Here is a 25,519-nt window from a genome sequence, read left to right on the forward strand (position 1 = left end):
CTAATACCCCCCATCCACAAACGTACTCCCAATCTCCCCGCTCCTAATATTTTCAAACACAACCCTAGTCCCCGGCTCCTCTGCCAGAATATCCCCCACATCCCCACTCTCCGCGCTACAAGGCCCCCTCACACTCCCCGCCCCCGTCCCTTTCGTCGCATCAAGCCACTGCATGCGACTCTCCGCATCATCCCAGATGCTAAAAATAAGCACCATACCCCTCCCAAGCGCGCCCCCCATCTCCGCTAAACCGCCCAATTCTGTGAAGTCATCCGTGGCGTTGAACACGCTCTTCTGTTCCTTGCAATAGCTATCTGAGATGCTGTTCCCGGGCATCACGCCGTTGATATTCGTTTGCGCGTTCTGTATCACGGCGCCGTCTTGGATATATAACCGCTTGATTTCGCTCAACGTCCTGTTGCCAGATGTGAGGAATTGCGTTACAACGCTAAACGGCCTATTCGTATCGATTGTCAAGTTCGCCCCCGGCCCGTAGAAGCCAGGTGCACCGTTCCGATACGCGTTGTAATCGCAGCCGTCCTTGTCGCAGACGCCCGCGTACTTGTCCGCATCGCCGCATAGGGGCTCGGTACATGCATATACGCCGGTGATATTGCAGGGATGCGGGGTAAAAGCAGCCGCGGCGGAATTGGCTTCCCAGAGATCCATTTCGCTGCAGCAGGCGCCTATTGTGCCGTTGAAATTTGCCTGGGTGAGTAAGTCTTAGCTAGACTTCTTCAATTAACTTGCCTTGATATGCACTTACAACTCCATTGATATAGTTTAGTGATGGGCATTGAGCATCACAATATCCTGTCCCGTACTTGGCACCGGCGGGGTTGAGCGGTCCTTCATTCCCAGTTGGGCTCATCTCGGAGAGATACAGAGCGCCGTTGACACCGCAACCCGCCTGTGACATATCGACATCAAAAGTAATCTCCCGGTCCAATAGTTGAAACATGTCGTAGGTGCTGTCATCTGCAAGTAGATATACACGAGGAGTGACCTTAGAAGTTACATTGTTCTCCGTCTTGAAAAGATTGAGCGTCAAAGCACTGCCATTCGTTCTAACGCCGAAGCTGGCATAATCAACACCTTCTAGCGCACAGTCTGTGCTACAAGATTCTGCATCAGCGCATACACTTGTGTTGAATCCTTGAGAGGTGCAGTTGTCGGAACCGCCTACGTTGTGTAGCCACCGATAATTGGAATCGAGTACCACAGAAGTGTTAACGGTAACACAGCCACCTGCTTTGGTGCATTGTTGCGAAGTCAATGTGGGATGGACTTCCGGAGTGTAAGTTCCAGGTTGTTGAGCGGAAACAAATGGGATAAGTGTTGCTGCGAGGCCAAAGATAATGGAAACCATCGTGATTGAGTGGATCGATTCCTTGGAAATGAACTGTCAATAAAACGGAAGCAAAGGTAGGGAGACAACTTTATAAGTTTAAGTTAAAGATTTACATTTCCTGAGTATACCGGATTACCCGGAAGCTTGTATTTATTCGAAACAATAATTCCGCAGCAGATATAATTCAGATCGCAATGTGGAAAGGTGGGGTATCCACCCGATGTTAGTATAAAGCTTGAATTATTATTAGCACTCCACATATGGCATCTTTGATGTCCTGCAATGGCAGATATCAGCCCCTGACTAGGTACCGGGAGCCGGGGTCTGGGCAATCTTCTGGAATTTTTCCGTCTATGGGAATCTACATGAGCTTTTCATCAAGTATTATTTCTTGCTTCATATAGATTATATGCCGGCATTCCGGATGATAGTCTTCACTGAAACATACTGCAAAATTATTGACTGAGTATTTTCACTGAAGTCTCTGGATTGACCAGGCAGATGCCGAAAGAGACGCTCGGATAATGGGGAGACAACTAGTGCCGGGCCGGGACAAAATAGAGTTTGAAACACATCTACCCGGAATACTTTATGTTTCACTCTAAACTTTAAACTCTATGAGTTCAGATTGAATTCCTAGAAAAATTCGAGGTACTGAGGTACTAATCCATTTGACAAAAGAATATGTAAAGAGAAAAGCTTTTCATACGGGTAACTTGACCCCACCTGCCTTTATCTTATTCCAGTCTTTCGCAACGCCGCTTTCAATGTCTGGAATTGGTCCCATGGGAGTAATTGCTTTTGGGTTGATATCGCCGTGGCTTTTAGTATACTATTCAATTGTTAATGCTATTCGAAGGAGTGCATAATAGGAAGACGGGCACCAACGTTTTCCTTAATATGTCTGAAGTCGGTCGTCTCTTTGAATCCAGGGACGTTCCAATACATATTCTTCATCCACTCATTCAATAATGGGTAGTCGTGGCGTATAGTTCCAAGGTTGCATTTGAAATGCTGGACATATACTGTATCGAACCTTATGAGGGTAGGAAAGAGTCTTATATCGAGCTCAGTGATCTCGGAACCAAGTATATGGGGTCCATGATTCTGGGACAGCATCTCTTCTAGTCGATTTAAAGCTCGGAACACAGGTATCACATTCTTGTCATATGTCTGCTGATCCGGAGCAAAGCCAGCTTTGTAAACTCCCGTGTTAAGGTCCGCCTGCATCCATTGTCCCACCTCATCAATCTCCTTCCGTAAACGCTCTGGGTAAAAGTCGCGTTGCTTGTACTCGCCCGATATAATTGAGTTGAATCCCGTATTAAAGTTACGCAAGATCTCCAAGCTTTCGTTATTGACTAGTTGATTCGTTTTTCTGTCCCATATCACTGGCACGCTGTATCTCCGCTTATAATCCTTCTTTTCTTTAAAGTATAACTCGTGCATGTATTTGCTGCCGAATAGCTGATCGGGTGTCGCGCCTTCGTATGGATCGTCGTCGGTAGGGAATTTCCAGCCAGGCCAGCCTTTGTCGTCGCCTTTAGGGTAGGGTTTTACAATCGAGATGTCGATTATATCGGTCAGCCCTTTTAGGTGTCGTATTAAATTTGCGCGGTGTGCGAATGGGCAGAAGAGGCCTATGATATGTATTAGCAAGTGGTATTAGTGGCGATAGGGTCTATACCAATATACATATGATACCGTCCTTTTTCTGGAGGGAATTGTGCTCCGGCTTCAATCATGCCGTGCCAGGCGCCATCTTTGAATGTCGAGATGGAACTCATGTCTTGAACTTGTGGGAATTATAAACTTGTGGTTCGAGGCAAAACGTCTTGCATCTGAATGGTTGTGTTCTGTTGATACAGTACTCGAGCTCAAGTCGAGGCAGGTCCACCAGATATGAATGGCGTTATTTGTCAGCAGCCCCGCGCATTGTGCATTGGCGGGGTACTGTACTTCACTATACCTACAGCGGATTTAGGGGCTGCGCTATGTAATATTGAGCCTTCACTCCTACTATACTGTGTCTTACAGCTTTCTCCTATTTCGCAAGAAGTAGCTACCCGAGTAGCCATGCGATGGATAGAAAGAGTGGTACCGATTTAGAATGTGCTAGGCGACGTGGGGCATTAAAATAGAGCCAATTTTTTATTATATCCATGGACAGGAAAAGCAGAACTGATTTATAATGTGCTAGGTAGCGTGGGACATTGAAAATCAAGGAGAATAAGGGAAACACCGCTTTCTGTGTCTAAGGGTTTATAATTAGTCGCTGTAGAAAACTAGAGTCAAAAAGAACCTAAGAAAAGATGATATCTTAATAAGCAGAGTCCAGTACCAACTCTCCAGACTCATTGTTCCAAACACCAAAGAAAAGTCGCCTCGAAATACCAGACTCTCAGTCAAACTCGCAGACACCTATTAGGACCATAATGGCTGGACCGAGGAGAACACGGGCTCGACAAGCATTAGCAGAAAAAATTGAACGTCGTCGAGCCAGTCGTCTACCCCCCACCCTCGGCTACGATCCGATATCTCGTTGTATGTTGAAGGTTATCGACAGGTGAACATGTAGGTGGAGATAGTTTTCGAGAAGTTGTGCAATATTGTTAGGAAGAGCTTGGAGGAAATGTGGCTTGGAAGGGGAGTACGTGGATTATCGTGTTACTATTGCTATTGCTCTCATGGGTGGTTGCTATTTATCGGAACAGATTCAAACCTGCACATTTGCATATCTTAGAGATGGGTTACAGATATATTAGACCTATACTACCTACATTTGACCTATAATCCGTTAAGCAAGGTGTCTATACAAGATGTGAAAGTCTGAATAAGATTAAAATTCAAAGCAAGCGGAATTGCAAAAGTGCCGGAGGGACTTCGGGATCTTTCTTTAACCGCTGTATCTACGAAAATAAGGAACTTTTCAAACAAATTCTTTAATTCAAAGCAGCCCGGCTGGCACAATTGGTTAGCGCGTGGGCCTTTTACGCATTAATTTCAAACTTCTGTTTACAATTAATTGAAAGACAAGCCCAAGGTTGAGAGTTCGAGCCTCTCGTCGGGCGCGTTATATTATTATTAATTTTTTTTTAGATGTTATAAATAATTCCCAGATTTAATCTTTTGTATACAAATATATTAGGCCTTACTGTCGGGAGTTGTGGGTCACATGACGCTAGCTCCGATAGCGATTTTTCACTTTTGCAACTCTAATTCTTTTTATATGGATAGCTTTACGTATATATCGTGATACAAAGCCGTTCCAAATAGAAGAGATGTTCGCTATTAGCAAACTTACAGCTATTATACTCACCATAACGTGATATACAGAGTCCTGAAGATCACCGATCACCATCTATCCTCGCTCTCGCCTCGCCTAGCAACTCCTTATCGTTATCCGAGACGCTACTCTCCACCCCGCAAACTTCACAACACCTTGAAACCTACTTCGTACAATCACATACTAAGGTACCCAACAAGAAAAATGGACCCAGCTGCATACCGATCATGGACTGCTGCTTTAAAAGACCGTATACCTGCACCGGCTCCCATCCCAGGAGGACCAATCCAGCAAGCTTCCGACGAACCAGTGCAAGACTCCGATAAATCCATGCCCCCCGATACTAGCTGGACCGTCTATAGTTCAAGCGTGACCCGTGGCAATTTCAACAAGGAGGGCGATAATAATCCTCGCATGTCTGCTGGATGGCACTCTCCCGGCAAAGATACTAAACTGAAAGAGCTGGAAGAGAAGCTTTCGAAGCCTTGGCTGGCGCGTGGTGATCCTTGGGCCGGACCTCCTGTTTGGGATGCACCGAAGGAAAATGAAGCGTAAGTGAAGAAGTAATCAGGAGACGGAGATGCTTCTTCTGTATAGGTAATTAGGGCAGCTGATGATCAAAGTACTCGACCTGCAAATCATGCGGCAGAATTATATCCACATCCACATTTGTACCTCCCTCATCCAAGTTTGAATCTGGAGTTTCGCATGTCTGTTACTCTCAATCCTCGAATTTCTTTAGGTCCTACTCCTTTTGGTCATCGAAACTGTAAGTGAGATCAAGGTCTATTATTCGAAATCCTTAGAGTTGATTTTCCATTCTTCATGCCTTTTATCTCCTACAATTTAGCTACAACCCTTATCTGGGACTGCCATCTCGATTTCACAGAATCTTTACTAAAACGTCTAGGGATTTCCTTCACCGGCGGTAAATGGTCCGGTTCATGGGGTTCTGGAAAAGTCCTCGTATGTTCGCGCATTACATCTATCATCTCCGCAATTTCCTTCTGACGCGTATCGCATACAGCCCGGTGGACAAGATAGCCAGATCATCATACCAGACGGATCAGCGCGCCTTGAGACAAATTATCTCCTGGAAACATATGACAACCCTCCCGCACATATTGCCATCAAGACACATGGTTGGCGCACTGGCCCACCGGAAGTATTGGCCCAACTTTCTGATCCGGAATTGGCGGACAAAGTTGATCCGGACAGTTATAAGTTTCGGCTGTTTATTGAGATGGAGACGGGTGATGAGAGGTATAGAGATAAGGTTAATTGCGGCATGTGGGTTGGGAGTGGGATGAGAAAGGGCGCGGAGGTTATATATGAGTGAGTAGATGGATTTTGGTCATCGGTATGAATGCTAATATATTATCAGTGCATATAGGGTTGCATGATTTCATTACTGTAATAAATACTCCTCCTATACCAACCAAGCCCGATGCCGTCCTAGTCGTAAATAAAGAGATCCCTTTAGCACTAAACCTAAGTGCCCTAATTGAAAAAGTTTCCGTGTTCAAAGCGAGAGCAGCCACCACGCATAAAAATAGCATGGCCAAAACAAAACCATGAGACAACGTTTGAAATGTTTTACGTGGTGCTATTAAGCTATGCTAAGGACTTGTATCCAACGCTGCATCTTTAGTGATCAACGAACTGCTCGCCTGGTTTCTATTCAAAACCGGGCAAGAAAAGTTCAAACCCCCTACCAATGATCATAAGTTGAATGCCGTAATCATTATTTGCATCTGTGACGAAGCAAACCGCGAATTAGAATAATAAATAAGCAAGACTTGATGCATTTTTTTGTACCAGCACAGTTTATCACCAATGTTCTTGACCGCTTATAAAAATAATAAAGTGCGTTTAAAGAAATTTCCATCCCTAGCAAGCGAGTAAATAGCCCCTGGAAAATTCCAACTTAAACGCGTAAGTAAGTAAAAACATCACAATGAAAGAGCACCAGCACCATTCAGACGGTCTACAAAAGAAAGAAGAGAAAAAAAATCCAAAAAATGGTGTTCAAGCTAAGCTTGAGCGCTGGGAATTGAGCCCAACGCGGGGGTCGAACCCGCAACCTTCAGATCGCTTCTTAATAGATATAAGAGTCTGACGCTCTACCGATTGAGCTGGGAAGATGTTAGTAACCATTCTCATGATTCATCTTCTAGACTGTAACATACCTAGCCGGGCAGGCTTCTGTGTTTTTAGACCTGAAGCGCTTGTTTTCACATACATACTACTAGATGTGCGGACTGGGGGGATAAGTGGGTCCTGGGCTGAAAATTCGGAGAAGAGATTTTCGCTGCCTTGGTCGAATGCCGCGGGGAGGAGTGCAATATGGTGTGCGTTGGAGGTGGGTGCGTTGTAGGGTGTAGGAGTATCTGTTATGTACTGAATCTTTGGTTTAGTCCTATGCTATGCTCCTGTCGCTGGTACGGCAGCGAAGCTATATTCTTTACTATGCAGGCGCATCTTCGCTATTAGGCCAGGACGATATTGTATATATCGTGGGGAATTATATTCTATATCTATAGATTTATTACTAGACTAATTGGCATCTTGTCTTGATATTAATACTTCCTTCTGTTTATTATATAAAGTAGAGTTAGGACTCGCGAGGTTGGACCAGGAGGTGGCGGAGGCGTCCGTAAATTAGCGAAGCGAGCGAAGAAGGAAGCTCGGGAAGGACAACAACAACTACAACTACTCGCTGTTTTTTAGTCTGAAACTGGGTCGTTCTAGCGTGGAAAGGATAGATCCTACTCTTATAAGTGGCTTTTTTCCCGAGCATAGATCTGCATTAGACGCAATAAACGTTGAAGCTCTCTAATTAACGCTATTGGTCAAAGAGATTAACTTTAATTTAAGCCTTAGCAGACCCTCTAAATGATCACAATGGCAGGTAATGTGGAGCAAAAAGGGACCTAGTTTTAGACTTAAAAAAGCGAGTACTCTATCAGCTGCGGCGGATTTCTTGTGCGGCTCGGAGCTTGTACGGTGCCCAAAATGAGCCAGCAGTGCGGATCTCTCCCCCTTTTTGATCACAAAGTCTTGGCGCCTATCTGTACTTATTAAATACAGCGGACGGAAAGACATATTCCAAGACGAACAATCGTGGAGATCAGATCTTGCACTCCTTCGTTCTTTCTTGATAGCCATAGTGACTTCATCACAAGTCCTTTCCGTACTTGCAATGAAAGCCGGGACCTATGACATGCTTTAACTTCTAAAAGACGTCGGTGTTTGCCGACATCCTGGAGGCGGGGAAAGCCCAAAGGATGGCTTCGCCGCTTCGGGCATGTAGTTCGTGCGCTTGTTAATGTAGTGCTGCAGTGACAAAACACACGGTATTACTTTACTAAGCTTATACGGGTTCCAACAGCCGAAAATAGATACCTTGTATTACCTACCCCAGCCTTGTTCTCAAGTAGAAAGAGGCAAACTTCATGATTGGAAGCATACCCTATACCCTGTATTCGTGCCCGCGCGATAATTAAGAGTGTATAATTACGGTAGAATTCGCTTCATGCATGGTGAAAGACCTCAAGATAGCACGTGCTTATAGTGGAAGGAACGTACCTATGAAGTATGTAAACACTATGCGTTTAAATTCTCGGCAACACAAGTGCCTGGTAGGAATACTCTAGGCATTATATTACTGCTTCGTATACTACTATACCCCTCTAACGCTAACCATGTAGGATTCCCCGTGTGCATTTGGATTGTCACACTATAAGCAATAGCGTGCATACTTCGTATGGCGTACCGAGTAATAGTATCCCTCGCATAATAAGTCCACTCGATGAGCACACGAGCAGTTCAGCTATAAATTAGTGTATAGAACTAATTTAGATTTTCTAGCCTCTTTGGAACGGTTCGCTCTGCCTAAATTCCATTATAGAATCCATAGGTAGACACGCGATCGCACTTGTCTCGTAAAGTCGTATGATATTTCCCTTCTTTGATCGAATTAACCGTGGGAAATCTATTTGTGGCATGGCTCGTAGGTACGGAGTGAAGCAAACGTAAAAAAGGACAGGAGAAACTGAGAAAAAGAGGAGCAGCGGCTCGGAAACAAGCTTTTCAGCCCCGGTCATGCAGGCGGGAGATGGGCGGTGGGCTATGCATCCCATCCCCACCACCACCACCACCACAGCCACCCAACCAGGCACCAAGTGTTGGCCGGCAAGGCTTCTTCTACCCAGCATTCACATGGCGCTGGACGTTTCAAATGACCACTGTCTTTCTTGTCCAAGTTCTTTTCCGGCGCTTTTGTTGCATTTGCTCGCTCATGTTGACTTTTATCTTCTTTTTGCATTTCCAGCATGCGAGTTTACCCTTTCTCGTCGGTCGGTTCTAGGCTTCGTCAGTCGTGGACGCTCTCTTTCCACTATTCAATCCTGGTTACAGCGACTTTGCTTCCTAAATTACTGCACTTGTATACTCACAGAACGTCACTGCCACTACTTCTAACCCTCTTGTATTTACCGACCTTCTTAGCTCTCGACATCGTCAATGCGTCCATATTCTGGGTTCTAGTACATTTGAATGCGCGAGGCAAGATCTCACTGCTACTAGGAGCATTCAGAACCAGTGTTAGGTGAGTTGCCGCCAAACTTGTGCAGAACTTGATTGTTGATTGTCAGTCTCCTCATTGTAGGTGCTTCATCGGTACAGATTGCCTTTTACTTGGAGACGGGTGGAGAGATCAAATGGGGTGCAGCAAGCAACTTTACTCACGATCCGGCAGCTCTCAAACTCCTCCTATCGGGCGGTTCGCAAGCCCTGTTGGTAGCATTGTTCATCCTCGTGGTCTCTCGAGTCATTGCTGCATCTCTTTATAAAAGGACCGAGACTCTGGTTTATAATCTGGCTAGGACATTCCCCATTTTACCTTTCAAATCGTTGCAAGGCGCAGAGGAGCAAATCGACAACAAGAATGAACTCGAAACACAAATATACTCGGACACGCTTTCCGAAGATGATATCGAAGTCCTATCTAGCGACCGAGGGGATCTTGAGGCCACAGCTGTGCCTGCAAAAAGGAATCGAGCTACGAATCTCTCCTTGTGGTTCCGTCGAGTTTTGTTTCTTACACCCGTCGTGGGCATTTCCATCCTCCTAGCTGTGAGGCCGCATCATTTTCCCTTTGCACACATGTCTGGCTCCATTCCATTCACTCTCTTAGAAGCAATGAGTCCTTACTCTCAAGACTTGTGTCAAGCTGGCTCACGCGATTTTGTTGCTTTCCCCTTGCCAGATCTGATCTCTACCAGTAATTGGGAGGCACCGCATGGGGAATTTGTGGGATGGATGCCAAGGGTCAACGCTTCTGTCGAAGAGAAAGGCCATCGAAACCTACGACTTCCTTCATGGCTACCTCGGGAACAACTCAAGGGATTCGGTCGCTGGTACCACAACTTAATTGGTCAAGTTGTAGTCTCAGATCAGGCGCAGAATGAATCGGTAGAGGATGGTGCCTCGTCAAAGAACAATGCTGAGAAGACTTACGAGGATATCAACTACGACCCAGTGCAAGACCCTTTGCGTATATCAAATCTCGATGGAGACGTATTCCTGTCAATTACCGAAGCCATAAAAAAGAATAAAGTCAACATCAAACACGTCGTTATCCTTTCTTTAGAATCGACACGAAAAGATGTCTTCCCCCTGAAGAAAAACTCACATCTTCATGATGCTATTATGAAATCCCATGGATCAGCAAAGTCCGCTCCGGAGGCCTCTTCTAATCTTGCTAAATTGACCGCCAATGCAGAATTTCTCACCGGCGAAGATAGCGGATATGACGTACGAGAGGAATATCAGTCTCCCTTGAATCGGACCTGGAGGGGTCTCAGTAAGGAGAAGGGCGGGCTTAATGTTATTGGTGCATTTACTGGAAGCACATCGACGTTTAAGAGTATGCTCGGAAGCCACTGTGGCGTGCAACCTCTCCCAGTTGACTTCACGGTAGAGGCTGGTGACGAGATCTATCAACCCTGTCTCCCATCGATCCTGCAGCTTTTCAACCACAATAAAAATGCCTCTGTTGAACGCAGGCATAAAGAGACGAGTAGTGAAAAAGATTTCAGGTCTCAGCCATGGCGGTCTGTGTTTGTTCAATCCATTACTGATCAGTATGATCGACAAGAAGAGCTCAATGAAAATATGGGGTTCACTCAAGTGATTACCAAGGAGACTCTACTCGATCCGACTTCGAAACACTACCCCCCAACCGAGAAAGAGTCAAACTACTTTGGATTCCCCGAAACACAAGTCAAGCCGTACCTGCGGGATATATTCCAGCAGTCTCAAGAACAGAATGAGCGTCTTTTCCTGTCTCATTTTACAAGCTCTACCCACCACCCTTGGAATACCCCAGGAGCTGAAGCATCTGTCGATTACTTGAAAAGAGTATGGAGCGCCGAGCATCCACTTAATAGATATCTCAACACGATCAAGTATGTGGATGGATGGATTGGTGAGGTGATGGATATGATAGACGAGTTTAATATGGCTGAGGAGACTTTGGTTGTCATGATTGGTGATCAGTAGGTTACGCTCCTTCACGAGATGAAGGCAACACAAGACTAACCATTGCTGCAGTGGTTACGCATTCGAGGAAGATTCAAAAGAGCACTCTACTTTCGAAAACGGTCATATCTCTAACATGCGCGTTCCTCTCGTCTTCTACCACCCTTCACTCCCCCGCATCCAATTAGCAATCAACGCCACCTCCCTCTCTATAATCCCCACCGTCCTCGATCTCCTCGTCGCCACATCCTCACTCGACGCCAAAGACCTCCACGCCGCCTCGAGTCTCACGCATCAATACGAAGGCCAGTCCTTGATCCGCCCCTTCGTGCCCGCGCGCCACGGACGCCAGCAATGGAACATCGGCGTGCTGAATGCCGGCGGCGGTTTCCTTTCCGTATCCTCCGCCGCCGTTCCCTTCCGCCTCGTGCTCCCGGTTTGCAAGTCCGGCGTCTACAGGTTCACCGATACAGACCGCGATCCCAACGAACTTTTTTCGATAGAGGAGAATTCTATCGCTGCGTTGGCTCAGACGCTTGCACGGAAATATGGCGTTGATGAGTCGGAATGGGTGCAAGAAGCGGAGATGGTGGGGAAGTGGTGGGTGGGGGAGCAGAGACGGAGGTGGAGGTATGATGGGGCGAGCTTGCAGGAGGATCGGAAGCCAGCGGAGATGGAGGATATGGGGAAGACGAGGGGGAAGCATTGGTGGGAGACATGATTTGTAGCATTTCGACTTGTGTTTATAAAGCTGTATCATATCATATCAAAAAGTATTGGTTCGACTCTTCATTCTCGGTAATTCCATAATGAGAGTGGGCTTTATGTTAGCGGCAAAATAGCATATTAGGAAGAGGAGATGTGATGAATCTATAGTAAAATGCCACCATCCCATTCCCCAACTCTTCAATCCCATACGTATTTCACGGCTAGCTTGCTTGCAAGAGTCTGTAATATCTGACGAGCAAAAGTTTGCGTGATTCTTGAATGTATATTTATTCTTATATGAAGTCGTGGTATATATACCGGTATGGTACATGCATTTGTCTCCCAGGTATACCCGCCCCGCATCTCCACTTCCCCACAATACGGCAACCCTTCCCTAGCTGCACTCCCCCCTTTCCCAATCTCGCTTGACACATTCAGCCGCCAAGGTTCCGGAGAATCTTCCACTCTGACCTCCACTCGACGGGATGGACATCTCGTTATGCGTCTGAATTATTGGTGGCGTTGGAAAGTCGAGTCTAGATGTTGTTGAGACGTACGATTTGATTGATTCATCTGCCCATCTCACATCCTGACTGCACTCCATTCCATTGTCCTAATGCCAGCCCGCCATCACCAAAACTCCGTCCACAGCTCCTCGGCCCTCCTCTTCCTCGTCTCCTTCAACTTCCTCCTAACTTCATCCTGTTCCACATCCCAGGCGTCCCTTCTCGTCGGTCTCATGCTGCTTGTACTTGTACTTGAATCCCGCCGCGAATAGTCCCAATCCCGCAGTTCCGTTTCTTCCGACGATGATGCTGCACTTGTACTTGTTGTTGAAGCGGAAGAGGAGCGGCGCGATAGTGGAGGGCGGACGAATTCGCTGCCATTGGTGGTCGCGCTGGTCTTGGCAGGCTCGGAATGCGGGGCATGGGCGCTGATCCACGTGAATAGGCGGATTGCGGTGGGGAGGGGCGTCATGGTCATGGTTTGTGTCTTTCTCTCTCTGTTTGCCCTCTTCCTTCCTTTCTTTCTGTCAAACACAAATATCTGATTGTATATGCGGATGAATATATGTTTCCAAGAACTGAAGTCCAGCTTGTCTCGCGCCGAGGGATTTTCCATTCTTTAAGCTTTTCGCAACTATGCGAGGGCACACCGCACTTCGCGACAACAGGCCGTTTCAGCAATGAAGCGAGCAGCGATCAAACCGTCGACCACCAGTCTTGAGGTCTTGGTCTACCTTTCTAACACAGCTGCTACACTCTCAGACAATTCTTTTCCACTTCTTGTTCTAGCTAGCCCGTGCCAACATGCAATGCAAACCCTTTGAGTCTTGGGAGTTCGCGACGACGAACCGGATGGTCAGCCCTTCGATGTTTCTTCGCAGTCAACCTCCAACTCGGTCCATGCACCAAAAACGATCGGAAAGAGGCTGCTAAGCCATGGGGTATTGCCTAGAAGGCTGGAAGATGGACGAGTGAACACAACTGCGACGGTATTCTACGTATTTACGACGATCAGTTTCGATACTTTAATCGATACTACGATGTTGATCAGGCGGAAACTGGCTTCGAACACAAATCTAGCCAGGCGCCGGGGTAAGGAGAAAGGGCGTTTCTTTGTTCAAAATGGTTTCATTCACACAGGCTACGAGATCATAAAATCCCCAAATGAAGGATTAACGCTTCTAGGGACAAAAGTCAACAAAGCGCATACCCCTTCTCCCCCATTCAACATCAACTACCACCTTTCCCACCGCATTCTGCCCCCAGAGGTACGGTCCTCATACGCCTCTCACCTCGCCAAACCCGAACACCCTCCCATCCACCACAGACTTGATATCGTTCACCTCAACCACGCGATTCATCTCGAACTGCAGCCGGCTTCCTATCATAATGCGTCGGGTCTGGAGGAGGGCCGTGTGCGGTAGTTGAGTGCCAGGGGATTGCCCAGCGCGCGTACTGATTACCGCGATGGTGCCTTTGATTGAGGCGGCGGCGCAGGACTGCTTGAACGTGTTGGGTCCTGTGGGAGATTAGTACAACATGGGGGAACAATACGGTTGCAACAATCAGATGAAAGGAGGGAGGAGATATCGTACCGCCAATTTCCAGCACACCATTGGCACCCCTTTTACCAACAGTCATCTCCTTTGCTGTCTTTCCCAAATCAGGATTCGTCTTGTAGTTGATGATATGCTTCGCGCCAGCCGCTCTAGTATTGTCTTGTGTCCGTTTACTTGGGGCAGGAAAAACAAAGTTCAATATACCAATACAGAACTTCCGCAACCGAGGAACCAAGGCGCCATCTCTATTTCGAATTACTACACACCTCAAGACCCCCATCTTCTCCTCCCCACTTGTCGTTGCAATAACCTCCGCTCCACCGGCCCTAGCAAATTGGGAGCCGAAAAGACTCACCCTTCCTGTCCCCTGCACAAGCGCCGTCTCGCCCGGCCTCAGAGCCTTCGCATTTCGATATAACGCATTCCATACAATTCATGCTGTCAGCGCAGCACACGCCAGCGTCGCACCTCCGCGCCATAACAGCCTTGCTGGAAGCTCCACTAGCCTGCCCTCGTGATGCGCTGCATACTGGCGAAAACCGCCGTCGAGAAGACCGCCTAATGAGTTCATGGGATTGAAGTGGTGCTAGCTATATGGGTTTGGTGAACTTGGCCGGCGACGCGAGAGCCTGGGGAAACGTGAGTGATGAGGGGTCCAGTACGAAGGACTTCGCCGGCGAAATCGGGCCTGGAACAGAAGCATAACTCAATTTGGGTATTTGCAATGAGAATGGGACATACGCGGGATCTACGGTGGGTTTGAATGGCCAGTAATATGTTCCCTGGTGTATTCACCAGAGGAAAGCAAGAGATGGTAGGCATGTAGAAATACCTGCGCGATCATCGGGTCACGGTAATTCAACGATATGGCGTGAACCGTGATCAGGACGTCGAAGTCTCCTATCTCAGGTACAGGAGACTCCTCGAGTAGTAAGTTCCCGGAGCCCGACTTTTCTCGAAGCACCTATTGCTTCATACTTGTGAGGAGTTTATATGCCATTGCGTGTACTCGAGTATGATAAACTAATTGGAGGGAGAGACCTGATTCGGCAAGCTGCAGTCAGATGTAATGGAGATCAGAAATGGACAGGAGCAGCTATGATTATATAGATACATTCTAATAGTACCTTTTAATACTCCGATTATCAATTCCCAGGTATCATACCATACCCCCATAAACCCTAACTAGCCGACTTCCGATTCCCCACCAAACGCTATACCCGCCTTGTAGTTAACACATTATCTTAGTCCCCCGACGACCTCTGTAAATGTTATTATTGCAAAGAGTTTCCCAGTACGTACTTGCCTTTTCATTTCTTTTGCGAGGCAGTGATTTGGCACGATGTAGATCTGTGTATATATGGGTTCTCTCTCCCGCTTAGTACAGGCCACCACACTTCAGTTGCAAATACACCCACTTCTGCCAAATTCTCTAGCCCTTGGCTTCCTCTACTTTTGGGTTTTAGCCCCATTACAATACCCTTAGTTCTACATGTTGACAAAGACACTTTTCGATCCTTCGAAAATACATGTCTTTAACGACGACTCTTTAGAAGACGTAGCTCTGGACTATAGATATGTGAATTCTTTATAACAGGATGGCGGGGCTGTTTCTAAACTCATAGGCGCTTGTTGGAATCTTATGGTCTTAGGAACGAGCATCATATCTCCTAATTATCATAGAGGAGATCTATGAGCTATAGCGCAAGTGGGACCTATACGATGCAGACGACAGCTGCGGATAACCACTATTGATAAGTTTAGCTTGTGAGGATTTGCCCCCGCGGCTTATCTAAGAGAAAGCTTATTACCTCTGTACGCTATTTCCGCCACTAGAGCTTCTTATCTTTCCGACGGGTCGTCCATAAGTGGTTCATAATTATGGGGAGGCGGGGGTAGATATTGTGCCCGCCCCGCCGTACTTCGTCAAGATAAGGGGAGCTAGCCCTGTTTTGTCCCCATATTTACTCGCACTTCTTAATGCAATGTGCTGGATCTTGCTCGTAAGTACACTGAAACATCATCTTGTGATTATTGTTCAAGCTGTACTGACTTCTATATGTGGCATATATAATTAGATCATGCTGAGTAAAGCTGCGAGACTGGGCGCTTGTGACGAATGCTCCAGAATTGTAAGTTGGCCGACAGAAGGATGACGGGCGTAGCGGAGAATCATTATTAACTGTATCTTGGAAATAGAAACAAAGATGTGAAGGCGGAGAACCTTGTTCCCGCTGTAGCCGTAAGTGCAAGCCGATCTTCCGTCGGATAGCAGGGCTTCGCTGACTATTGATTGCTTTTAGGTCTATCAGTTGAGTGTCAGCATCGAATAGTACGGAATAAACCCTTAAAAACAGGGAAAATATCCTCTATACAAGTGAGTTAGCTCTTATTGTTTTCATTCGCTCACTTGTTGTATATTTTTGACTCAAGGGCGGGAGACTTACCCCCGTGCTGTCTGATATATTTGTTCCCAAAATTCTGTCTCTATGTCTTCCCTAGCGCCTTGGATCTGATCTCCCTGTTCTGAGAGTTGAAGTTCTCTGCATTTGAAACTTGTATTTCTAGGTCTTTTCAAGAAGGTCTCTATATCAAGACTGTCCTTGCACGGCATTCTTAAATTTTGGCTAACTTATTGTTCAATGATAGACTACGGGACCTAGTGATATAATTTCTGATCCCATTAATAATAAAACAGCGCCGATTGGGAAGCCCAAGCGGCGTGCGGCTGTTATTAAAAGAGCTAGAACCGGCTGCATATCATGCAAGCAAAGGTAAGCTAACAATATGGTGATCGGCTCAGGCTTATATTAATGACATCTGGCAATAGGCGAAAGAAGTGCAATGAAGCTCTGCCAAGATGCGGAGATTGCGAGAGACTTGACCTAGAGTGCTGTCGAGTCCGCGGAGCCCCAGGATCAAGTCCAGAAGACCAGCAAAATGCGCCGTCTCCTTCTCGCAGCTCAGCAACAGAAGAGGGTGTATTATCTAATCACACCGAAGAATACTCTCTTATACTAGAAATCCAGCCTTCCGATCTGTCAGCTTGGTCCTATCGCAAGGACTCCTTCCAAGGCTATGAGAGTCTATCACCCTCGATCGAAAGTGACGAGACTTCCAACCACTTGACAACCTTGAATTATACGTCACCAAGGCCACCTTGCTTGAGCATCCCTTTTTTCCCTCCAAAATTACATTTCAATCTGAGTGGTTCCCAGGACCAGCATCTATTCCGGCATTTCATTCGAGTAGTCTCGCGTACATTGTCAACTGTTCACGACGATGAAGAAAATCCATTCCTGACCCTTATCGTCCCCTTAGCAGGATCATCGAAAGTTGTGATGGAGTCACTTCTTGCCTTAAGTGCAAGTCATTTGAGGCGATTGTATCCCGACATCCTTCAAAAAGGCTTGTCTCATCAAAGCAATGGTATGTTGATATACTTATTCTATCACCCGCAATATACTATGGATGCTAAAGTTTCTATATTTAGCACTTAGTTCACTCAATGAGATAATTTGCGGCAAAGTCACCGGAACATCCGAAGAAACTCTTGCTACAGTCCTCCTCCTATGTATGATCGAAATATGTGATGGGAAATCTACAAAATGGTCCTGGCACATCTCTGCCGCCCAAACCATCATCCGTTCAAAATCCAAAACAAAATCCTGTTCTACAACCTGGAAGTTTCTTCTCGCCATGTTTGGTTACGTAGACTCAGTCATCACAATAAGCAAATGTCAGCCTCCTCTAATATCCCTCAAAGAACTTGCAGAAGACGGCGGGATTTCGGATACGAACCATAATTCTGTATCAAGGATGAATGAGGCGCCTTACAAATCACATAATGAAGCGCTTTTTGGCGTCGCTCAGCCACTATTCGACATGATAGGAAAGATCTCGGCGCTTGCCAATCGACGCAAAGATCGTGTTGATGAAATTTCAGAAATTTGGTTCCTCCAAAGTGCGACTGCTATTGAGAAAGGTCTGCGTGAGTGGGAGCCAGATTCCGGTGCTAGATTTGACGAAGTGTCCGCCTCGGCAGCAGAAAGGAGGAGCAACAATGACATCGCAAATGCTGCACAAGCTATAAAATGGGCCTCTATCCTTCGTTTACATCAAGTCGTACACGGATATATGGCTTCCGACCCTTGCGTCGCGGAATGCACTTCCCACATCCTGGCCTACATATCCATGGTTCGCTTTGGAAGTTCTGCTGAGAGTATATTGATATTTCCATTGGTCATGGCGGCGGCAGGGTGCGGGCATGACGAACAAAGAATAATGGTCAAAGAAAGGTGGCTGGTGATGGAGAGAACAATTGGATTTGATAACATTTACCAGGCAAGGGAAATGGTGGATGCTGTGTGGAGAGCTGTTGATGAAGGTAGAAAGGATGGTAGTAATAATGGTGGCTTAAGTGTTAATTGGGCACGGATTAGACACGACGAGTTCCCTGGTGTCGTCCTACTATAAGATAGAACCAGCTGACTATATCGTCATCAAGGTTTTATTGAAATGTGAAATAAATCCCGGCTTTGTAGATAAAGAAAAACCTCACTGAGTATTCCTCCAAATATCTATTGAAAAGGGTCCGAGTACAAATTAATAAGGGGAACTGCTTCCCGGTCGTATGGTACGGAGTAAAGGTGGGGGCCGTCGCTTTCAATTTTACACCCGTCGCATAAGAATCCAGATCAGTCTTCTCTTATCAGGCCCCGCAACTTAGTCACGGGTCTTTCCCGCTCTCCATGGTTACTAGGGGCACATCTCTTATCTGCTGCCCAATTATTGATTGAGCTGAGCCGAGAGACGTTAATATGCTACCGGTTCTCCCCTGAAACAACCTGAACCATTCACATAATTCTCTAAGCTGGAAGTCGATCACTTATATAAACTATGTCTTCAGAAAAGAATCTCCCTACGATGGACACCACCCCAACGGCAGAAATGGGCACAGTCACCAAGACAGACCTTTCAGGCTCCATATATGATATCTCCGAAAGAGCCCTAATTAGAAGAATTGACTACAGGATTGTACCTCTTATGTTTTTTTGCTACTTAATGCAGTTCTTGGATAAAGTTATAATTAATGTAAGTTCGATGCCTTATACACCATGGCAAATATGTGATTGTATCTCTGCTGACGGTAAAATTAAGTACGCAAATGTCATGGGATTGGCCAAAGATGCGCACTTGAAGGGGAATGAGTTTTCATGGATGGCGACAGCATTTTTCATAGCTTATGCTATTGCCGAAATACCTCAAAGTATGAAATCAAATTTTCATTTCCCCCTGAATCAAAGATATGTCCAACTCTCTTCCCAAGGCAATAAGCTGACCAAACTTGAAAGGTTTCCTTCTCCAGAACTTCTACCTTCCCTATGTTCTCGGAGGCAATATTATATTATGGGGAGTTACGGTCGCTTGTACTGCAGCTTGCAGTTCTTTCGGATCTCTCCTGGCAGTTCGAATTGTCTTGGGCATCCTAGAAGCCGTCATTTCTCCTGCCTTGATTTTGCTAACAAGCACCTGGTACCAACGCACCGAAGCTACTCCCCGGTATGGTATTTGGTACTGTGGATTGGGAGCTGGCCAAATCATCGGAGGAATCTTGTCTTTCGCATTCCAGCATATCACAAGCAAAACATTTCAGGGATGGAAAGTAATGTTTATTATTGTGGGGATTGTGAATTCTCTTGTCGGTGTTCTTGTTGTCTTATTCCTGCCTGGAAAGCCACAAGAAGCAAAGTTCTTGTCGAGCGAGGAGCAGAGTTTCGTTATTGCACGCTTAGCCGTCAACCAAACCGGCATGCCGAACAAAAACGCCAAGGTGAGGCAAATTCTGGATGCTTTCACAGATCCCCAAGTCTGGCTTTTATGTCTCATCACTGTTCTGTGTTCACTCCCTAGTGGTGTTATTACCACATTTTCAGCAACATTGATTCGAAATTTCGGATACACTAGCAAGCAGAGTGCTCTGTTGAATCTACCTTCCGGAGTTATCAGCATTTTGAGCTCCATTTTTGCAACTGTTGCTGTTGGGCGGGGTTATGCAAGGTGGAAGTCTGTTATGATTCTGGTTGTCCCAGTCATACTTGGCGGTGGTTTGATGTCATTTTTACCAGAAAAGAACCAAGGTGGTCTGTTGGCTGGGATCTACCTGATTAATACCGTAAGTTGTTTCTTAACTATCTTGAACTTTATTTACTGATATGGTTATAAGATTACAGCCATCCTTGTCATAGTTTACAGCTGGGTTGGCTCGAATGTAGCCGGGTATACTAAGAAGGTAATGACAAGTTTCCTATACCTATATCAAAATGATATTAAACATTCTAGGTTACTGCCAATGGAATGGTTGCAGCGTCTTTTGCAATCGCCAATATTATTGGTCCCCAGACCTTTCAGGCTCACGACGCCCCAAAGTACGTTGGCCCACCTTTTTCAAATTCTATGAAAGGAAAAGCCAAGACCTGACATAAACTACTAGTTACCTACCAGCAAAGATTACCATATTAGTTGTTTCAGCACTAGCCGCAATAACCGCAATTGCGCTGCGGACTTTATTAGGAGTTCGCAATAGTAAACGAGATGGCGCAGAAGTAACGTCCGGGGAGGTGACTACTCAAGTTATGTGGGCAGATATGACAGATGGCGAAAATAAGGAGTTCAGATACGTGTATTAAGTATCTATAAAGCAAAAGTTATAAAAGCAAGTCAAGCATTAGTTTCAACAGATTGTTTATAGTTGCGTGCGTAGATACAGCAAAGCTCCCTTTCCTCTGAAGTGTGGTTATAAGTCTCGTCTTCAATTATCATACATTCGTAGAATAAATTACCATTGATCATATGAGATGTCTACATTTCCTACTGAACAGATTTTACGTACATGGCGGTGTCCTGAATAAACTCTCTAGCCTGATCCAAAGCCTGATCCATATGCATGAAAGGGTGTGGCACACCATTAAACCTCTTCAAGACAACCTTGTTCCCAGCATCCTTAATCTTTTTCGCGTATGCCTCTCCCTCATCACGCATGGGATCGCAATCAGCTGTCATAATAACTGTTAGATCTGCGAGGCTACTACAATTGGGTGCCGTCATCAAGTCCTTGTACCAGCTCACGTCTTTCTCTTGTTCCGCTCTCAGGGCCAGATCTTCCTTAGCAAATGAGCCGCATTTGATGTTGTCAAACCATTTCAGCCGTGCCCAATTCAGTGTCGGTGCAAACTCCATCTCCTTCACAGATGCATAGGGGGAATCAGCTGCCGTTGCTACCGTCGAGATGTCCGCGATTTGAGGTGTTCCGACCACAACCGCTTTGATGGGAATTTTTGCATCTCTGGCGAGGTGGTCCACAACCAGTGCAATATTTGCACCAGCCGAGACGCCTCCCAAAGTTATGACATTCGGGTTGATTTCGAACTTTGCGGGGTTCTCATAGACATATTGAAGTGCGGCAAAACTATCGAAAATGCCTGTTGGATATACAAATTCAGGGACTAGTCGGTAAGCTACGTCCACAACAACCACTGAACTCGAAACGCAGATATGTCGAAGAATATGCGACTCTGTATCCAAATCACCCAGACCCCATCCTGCAGGCAAGTCAATTACAACTTATATCAGGACAGGATGCATTCTTACCACCGCCGTGAAAATCTACATGAAGTGGCCAACCGCCAATTGGCTTTTGTCCCAAAGGGACATATACTCTGATATCAATATCCTCTGGATATTTACACCACCCCGGAACTTTCATCTCCCACTCCTTGGCACATTCTGGTGCTGGAGCGGTGCCATATGCGTACAGTCGCGAATAGACCTTTCGGAGCTGGACAAGATCGATCGGTTTATTTGGAGTGTTGGCGACGTGTGTGTTATACAGTGCAATGAATTTTGGATCCAGCTTCTCCAGGAGATCTGCATGGATTGGGTTTAGAGCTTCGTGTCCTTTGCTAGCTGCTGCCATTACGAATGTTTTCGAGTAACAACGTCGGATTAGAGATCAAGAGTGATGGTCGATATGCAGGTATATGGGAGCGACCTGAAGATGGAAAGGGTTTGATTATGAGAAAGGCTGAGAAGTTGGGAAGTAGCCTCGTCGAACGAGAGCTACTGTGTAGGATAGGCTCGGTAGGGATTGGTTTTCGGCGGGCGACGGGCTAGAGCGCTATCTACGAATCCGCCGTCGCAAACGACTCCGCAAATGACTCCGCAAATGACTCCGCAAATGAAATGCACTGGTGTTATGTTCTCCCGATTCCTGCATAGCTTATAAGTATCCCTGAAATGCCGTCGCATCGATTGTCGGTGTCATAGATATCAATACGCTTGATTATTGTTCGATCTATATAAAAGTTTGTGTATGTTGAGGTTTTAGTAGTCATTTACTTTCCCACTTCTTCTAGAAAGGCACCTCTTATCTGTGGCAGTTTTCGGATTGTCAAGACATCTGTCTAGTAAAGGCTTTTTACAGCTGCAGTCACCTAGAAACCCCTTCAAAGCAATTCGAAAAGTATCAAAACGCCATATCAACATAGATCCGGAGAGACCATGGGGTTAACTCAACCCCCGCGAAGAATTCTTGTCACAGGTGCGAATGGTTTCATTGGAGCTCACTGCGTTGCAAACTTGCTTTCCGAGGGATTTCATGTTGTTGGTACTGTTAGAGATGACAATAAAGCAAAGAAAGTCGCAAAGCAACACTTTTCCAATCCAGCCTTGTCCCTTAAGATTGTTCCCGATGTCACGGATCCCTATGCATTCGACATAGCAATTCAAGGATGCAGTGGTGTCCTTCACTTGGCTGCACCTTTTGGTTACACGTATACAGATTTCGAGAAGGAGTTGTTAATCCCAAGCATTAACGGAACACGGTCAATATGCAGCGCCGCCTCAAAAACACCAAGTGTTCAGCGGATAGTAATCACATCTAGCTTTGCTGCCGTTTTTGATGCTTCAGCTGGACCTTCGCCAGGTCGCGTTTATACCGAGAAAGATTGGTCACCGTTGACATACGACATTGGAAAGAATACCACCGCAACTCCGGTCGCATACCGTGCCAGCAAAGTCCTCGCCGAAAAGACGGCTTGGGAGTTCCTCGAAAAAGAGAAACCACATTGGGATCTCGTGACTTTATGTCCGGGTATGGTTTTGGGACCGCTGTTTCCCGGAACTATAGACAATTTGAAAGACCTAAACACAAGCAATGGTATTGTGTGGGGACTATTCGACGCGGATAACATTCCAGAGACAAAAGCGCCCTGTATGTATTTATATGACGTTGATCAAATTTAAGGGATACTACTTATATTTTCTCACATAGTGTGGACTTCTATAACCGCTCTCGCTCGAGCCCATACTTTGGCACTAACGACAAGGAAAGCTGGAAATGAGAGATTTTTGGTTCTGAATGGTGCATTTGACAACCAAGAATTGGCGGATATTATCCACGCATCTACTTCAATTTCAGCGGCTATGAAGATGCGTGTGCCGGTGGGAGAAACGGGTAGCAGACTTAAGGGGAAACACTTCACTGCAAATAGTAGTAAGGTCGCAGATATTCTAGATTTAGATTTGAGAAGAAGAGATGAGAGTTTAGAAGAAACGATTGCTGCGCTTGTGCAGCAGTTACTAGATTTGGAGCAGGATACAGTACTATAGATATCAAGAGAGAAAATAAATATGGACCGTCGTTTTATATAAGCAAACTGTGCAGTTTAATATCAAGTTACTAATACGAAAGTTGTTGGCATCCAATCAGGGCTTAGCAGCCTCCGCCTCTTTGATGTGCTGTACCATATCATACCCACATACCTCTTCAATAGTTAACTTATCTTTTCTTTCCAGTCCAGTACTCCACCCAATGCGCTCACTTAGATCGGTCCTCGCTTTGGCACTTGCTTTTTGCACTCTAGTCGCTCTTGGTTTTCGAACCTCCTCATACAGCTCCAACGCTCGTCTCACATCGCCTTTGAAATGGTCTTCACTAAACACCAATCCCAGTGCCGCAGCATCCTCAATGCCTTGACAAAACCCCTGACTTTGATCTGGCAACATAGGATGTGCAGCATCTCCTAGAAGCCCCACAATACCTTGTTGCCAGTATGGGTATTCTTCGTGAATATAAAGTCGCCACATTTTGATATCTTCCGAGTGTAAGAACAGTTGCTTGATTCTCTTGTCCAAGCCGGGAAAAGTATCTACCAACTCTTGAGGCGTAGCAGAGATGTTCCATCCGTCCTTATCTAACCCGTTGTGGGAAGCAGGGTAGAAACAGTAGCAGCTTACGACTTCATTGTTATGACATGCAGACAGAACGATTTTGTTGATACCATAACCGCCCCAAAACTCGATGGCGTTGTTGGTGATGAATTCTGTAAGACCCAGCGAGTGAAGCTTTTCTGCAGAAATAATACAGCGATAACAGCATGACTCTGATGCCTTGAATTCTGGGATAATGCCGATTTGTTGCCGGGTATTAGATCGGATACCATCAGCACCAATAATTAAATCTGCTGTTGCGGAAGAGCCATTTTCAAATCGAACGATCCCCCTTTCAGAATCAACCTCAATCGCTCTGTGATTGGTAATGATCTTGCAGGGAATCCCAGCACCGCCTTCCTGCTGCACAGTGTCAAGGAGAGTTTGATGCATGTCAATTCTATGAAAGTTGTAATATTCCTAAGCGAGTTTTAGTATTCAACTTATTATCATGTGGTTTTCTAACTTACGGATCCAAATTTTGTTTTGTAGTCACCCAAATCGTATTTATTCTTTATCGTTCCCGTTTCCCAGTCATGCATGATGAGACGTTGTAAAGTTACAGGCTTGACGGAAGGAACGTCTACACCCCATCTCTCGATCCATCGTGATCCATTAGATGCCACAGAGAGAGAAGCGCCCACTTCTCCCGCGAAATCAAATCGTTCGTACAGAGTAACCTTATGCCCAGCACGGCGGAGAGAGAGAGCAGCACAAAGTCCTCCAAGTCCTGAACCCAACACTGCAACATCTAGAGCAACAAAAGAGGTTTGCACACGAGTAATTGGACTCATCTTGAAGTCCGGTAGAGAAATTAGTAGCCTCTTTGCTTTGGGCTGAAGATACAAGAAATGAGCAATGGGGGCATTCCTCTCTGTGTGACAAGATATTTCCCGTAGATATAGACTGGTGAACGAACAGTACCGCCCCTATCGTGGTGATGGTTATATCACCTGATGTTTTCCCATCCCAAAGGTCCGTCGGTAACGCGCCTGAGTACGGGATGCAGGACGCACGACGGGAAATTGACCCCACTTGCGATATTGATATGCGACAGTTTGTTTATTTGCGACGGACGGGTTTCAAGATTGGTCCTGCTTATCATTCTAGTGTGGCATAGCACTGGGGCTTGGAAAACACCACTCTTGGTAAGCCTCATAGGTCTAGCTCTGCCTAAAACTGCCTACCTTATCGCCATCGCTAAAATAACCACATTAGTGTTTCATACATTCCGACGGAGTTGACAATGTACAATATCATCTTAAGATAGGATTGCGTACCTCAGCTTGTTCATGGA

At 46.0% G+C, this 25,519-nt stretch overlaps 6 protein-coding genes and 2 non-coding genes across 8 annotated transcripts; 3 read left to right on the forward strand and 5 right to left on the reverse strand.

The window, feature by feature from the left end:
- CEL1 (Exoglucanase) lies at positions 1-1,369 on the reverse strand (the record flags this gene model as incomplete). Its single annotated transcript, XM_031148821.1, has 2 exons — positions 1-708; positions 767-1,369. The coding sequence occupies 2 exons, from the start codon at positions 1,367-1,369 to the stop codon at positions 1-3; spliced, it is 1,311 nt and encodes a 436-aa protein (XP_031005787.1).
- A 691-nt stretch (positions 1,370-2,060) lies between these two features.
- Positions 2,061-3,138, reverse strand: gto2_2 (Glutathione S-transferase omega-like; the record flags this gene model as incomplete). Its single annotated transcript, XM_031148822.1, has 3 exons — positions 2,061-2,183; positions 2,240-2,991; positions 3,039-3,138. Coding segments are annotated over 3 exons (975 nt in total), but the record flags the coding sequence as incomplete, so codon positions are not given.
- Positions 3,139-4,306: 1,168 nt separating this feature from the next.
- LHYA1_G003855 lies at positions 4,307-4,422 on the forward strand. Its single transcript has one exon. It is a non-coding gene; the product is annotated as a tRNA-Lys (tRNA).
- Positions 4,423-4,841: 419 nt separating this feature from the next.
- On the forward strand, positions 4,842-5,976 carry LHYA1_G003856 (UPF0311 protein; the record flags this gene model as incomplete). The annotated part of the gene is made up of 4 exons (XM_031148823.1): positions 4,842-5,188; positions 5,243-5,406; positions 5,488-5,603; positions 5,665-5,976. 4 exons carry the CDS (start codon positions 4,842-4,844, stop codon positions 5,974-5,976), a joined length of 939 nt encoding a protein of 312 aa, XP_031005784.1.
- A 717-nt stretch (positions 5,977-6,693) lies between these two features.
- Positions 6,694-6,778, reverse strand: LHYA1_G003857. The gene has a single exon. It is a non-coding gene; the product is annotated as a tRNA-Lys (tRNA).
- A 2,319-nt stretch (positions 6,779-9,097) lies between these two features.
- Positions 9,098-11,901, forward strand: LHYA1_G003858 (uncharacterized protein; the record flags this gene model as incomplete). Its single annotated transcript, XM_031148824.1, has 3 exons — positions 9,098-9,246; positions 9,293-11,197; positions 11,253-11,901. Coding segments are annotated over 3 exons (2,703 nt in total), but the record flags the coding sequence as incomplete, so codon positions are not given.
- A 1,770-nt stretch (positions 11,902-13,671) lies between these two features.
- On the reverse strand, positions 13,672-14,233 carry LHYA1_G003859 (Zinc-type alcohol dehydrogenase-like protein; the record flags this gene model as incomplete). Its single annotated transcript, XM_031148825.1, has 3 exons — positions 13,672-13,913; positions 13,990-14,102; positions 14,220-14,233. The coding sequence occupies 3 exons, from the start codon at positions 14,231-14,233 to the stop codon at positions 13,672-13,674; spliced, it is 369 nt and encodes a 122-aa protein (XP_031005791.1).
- A 9,485-nt stretch (positions 14,234-23,718) lies between these two features.
- On the reverse strand, positions 23,719-25,016 carry OpS4_5 (FAD-dependent monooxygenase; the record flags this gene model as incomplete). The annotated part of the gene is made up of 3 exons (XM_031148826.1): positions 23,719-23,751; positions 23,776-24,642; positions 24,693-25,016. The coding sequence occupies 3 exons, from the start codon at positions 25,014-25,016 to the stop codon at positions 23,719-23,721; spliced, it is 1,224 nt and encodes a 407-aa protein (XP_031005771.1).
- Positions 25,017-25,519: the final 503 nt, after the last annotated feature.

Source organism: Lachnellula hyalina, assembly GCF_007821495.1.
Source record: "Lachnellula hyalina strain CBS 185.66 chromosome Unknown contig00057, whole genome shotgun sequence".
In the NCBI taxonomy this organism is placed as follows: domain Eukaryota; kingdom Fungi; phylum Ascomycota; class Leotiomycetes; order Helotiales; family Lachnaceae; genus Lachnellula; species Lachnellula hyalina.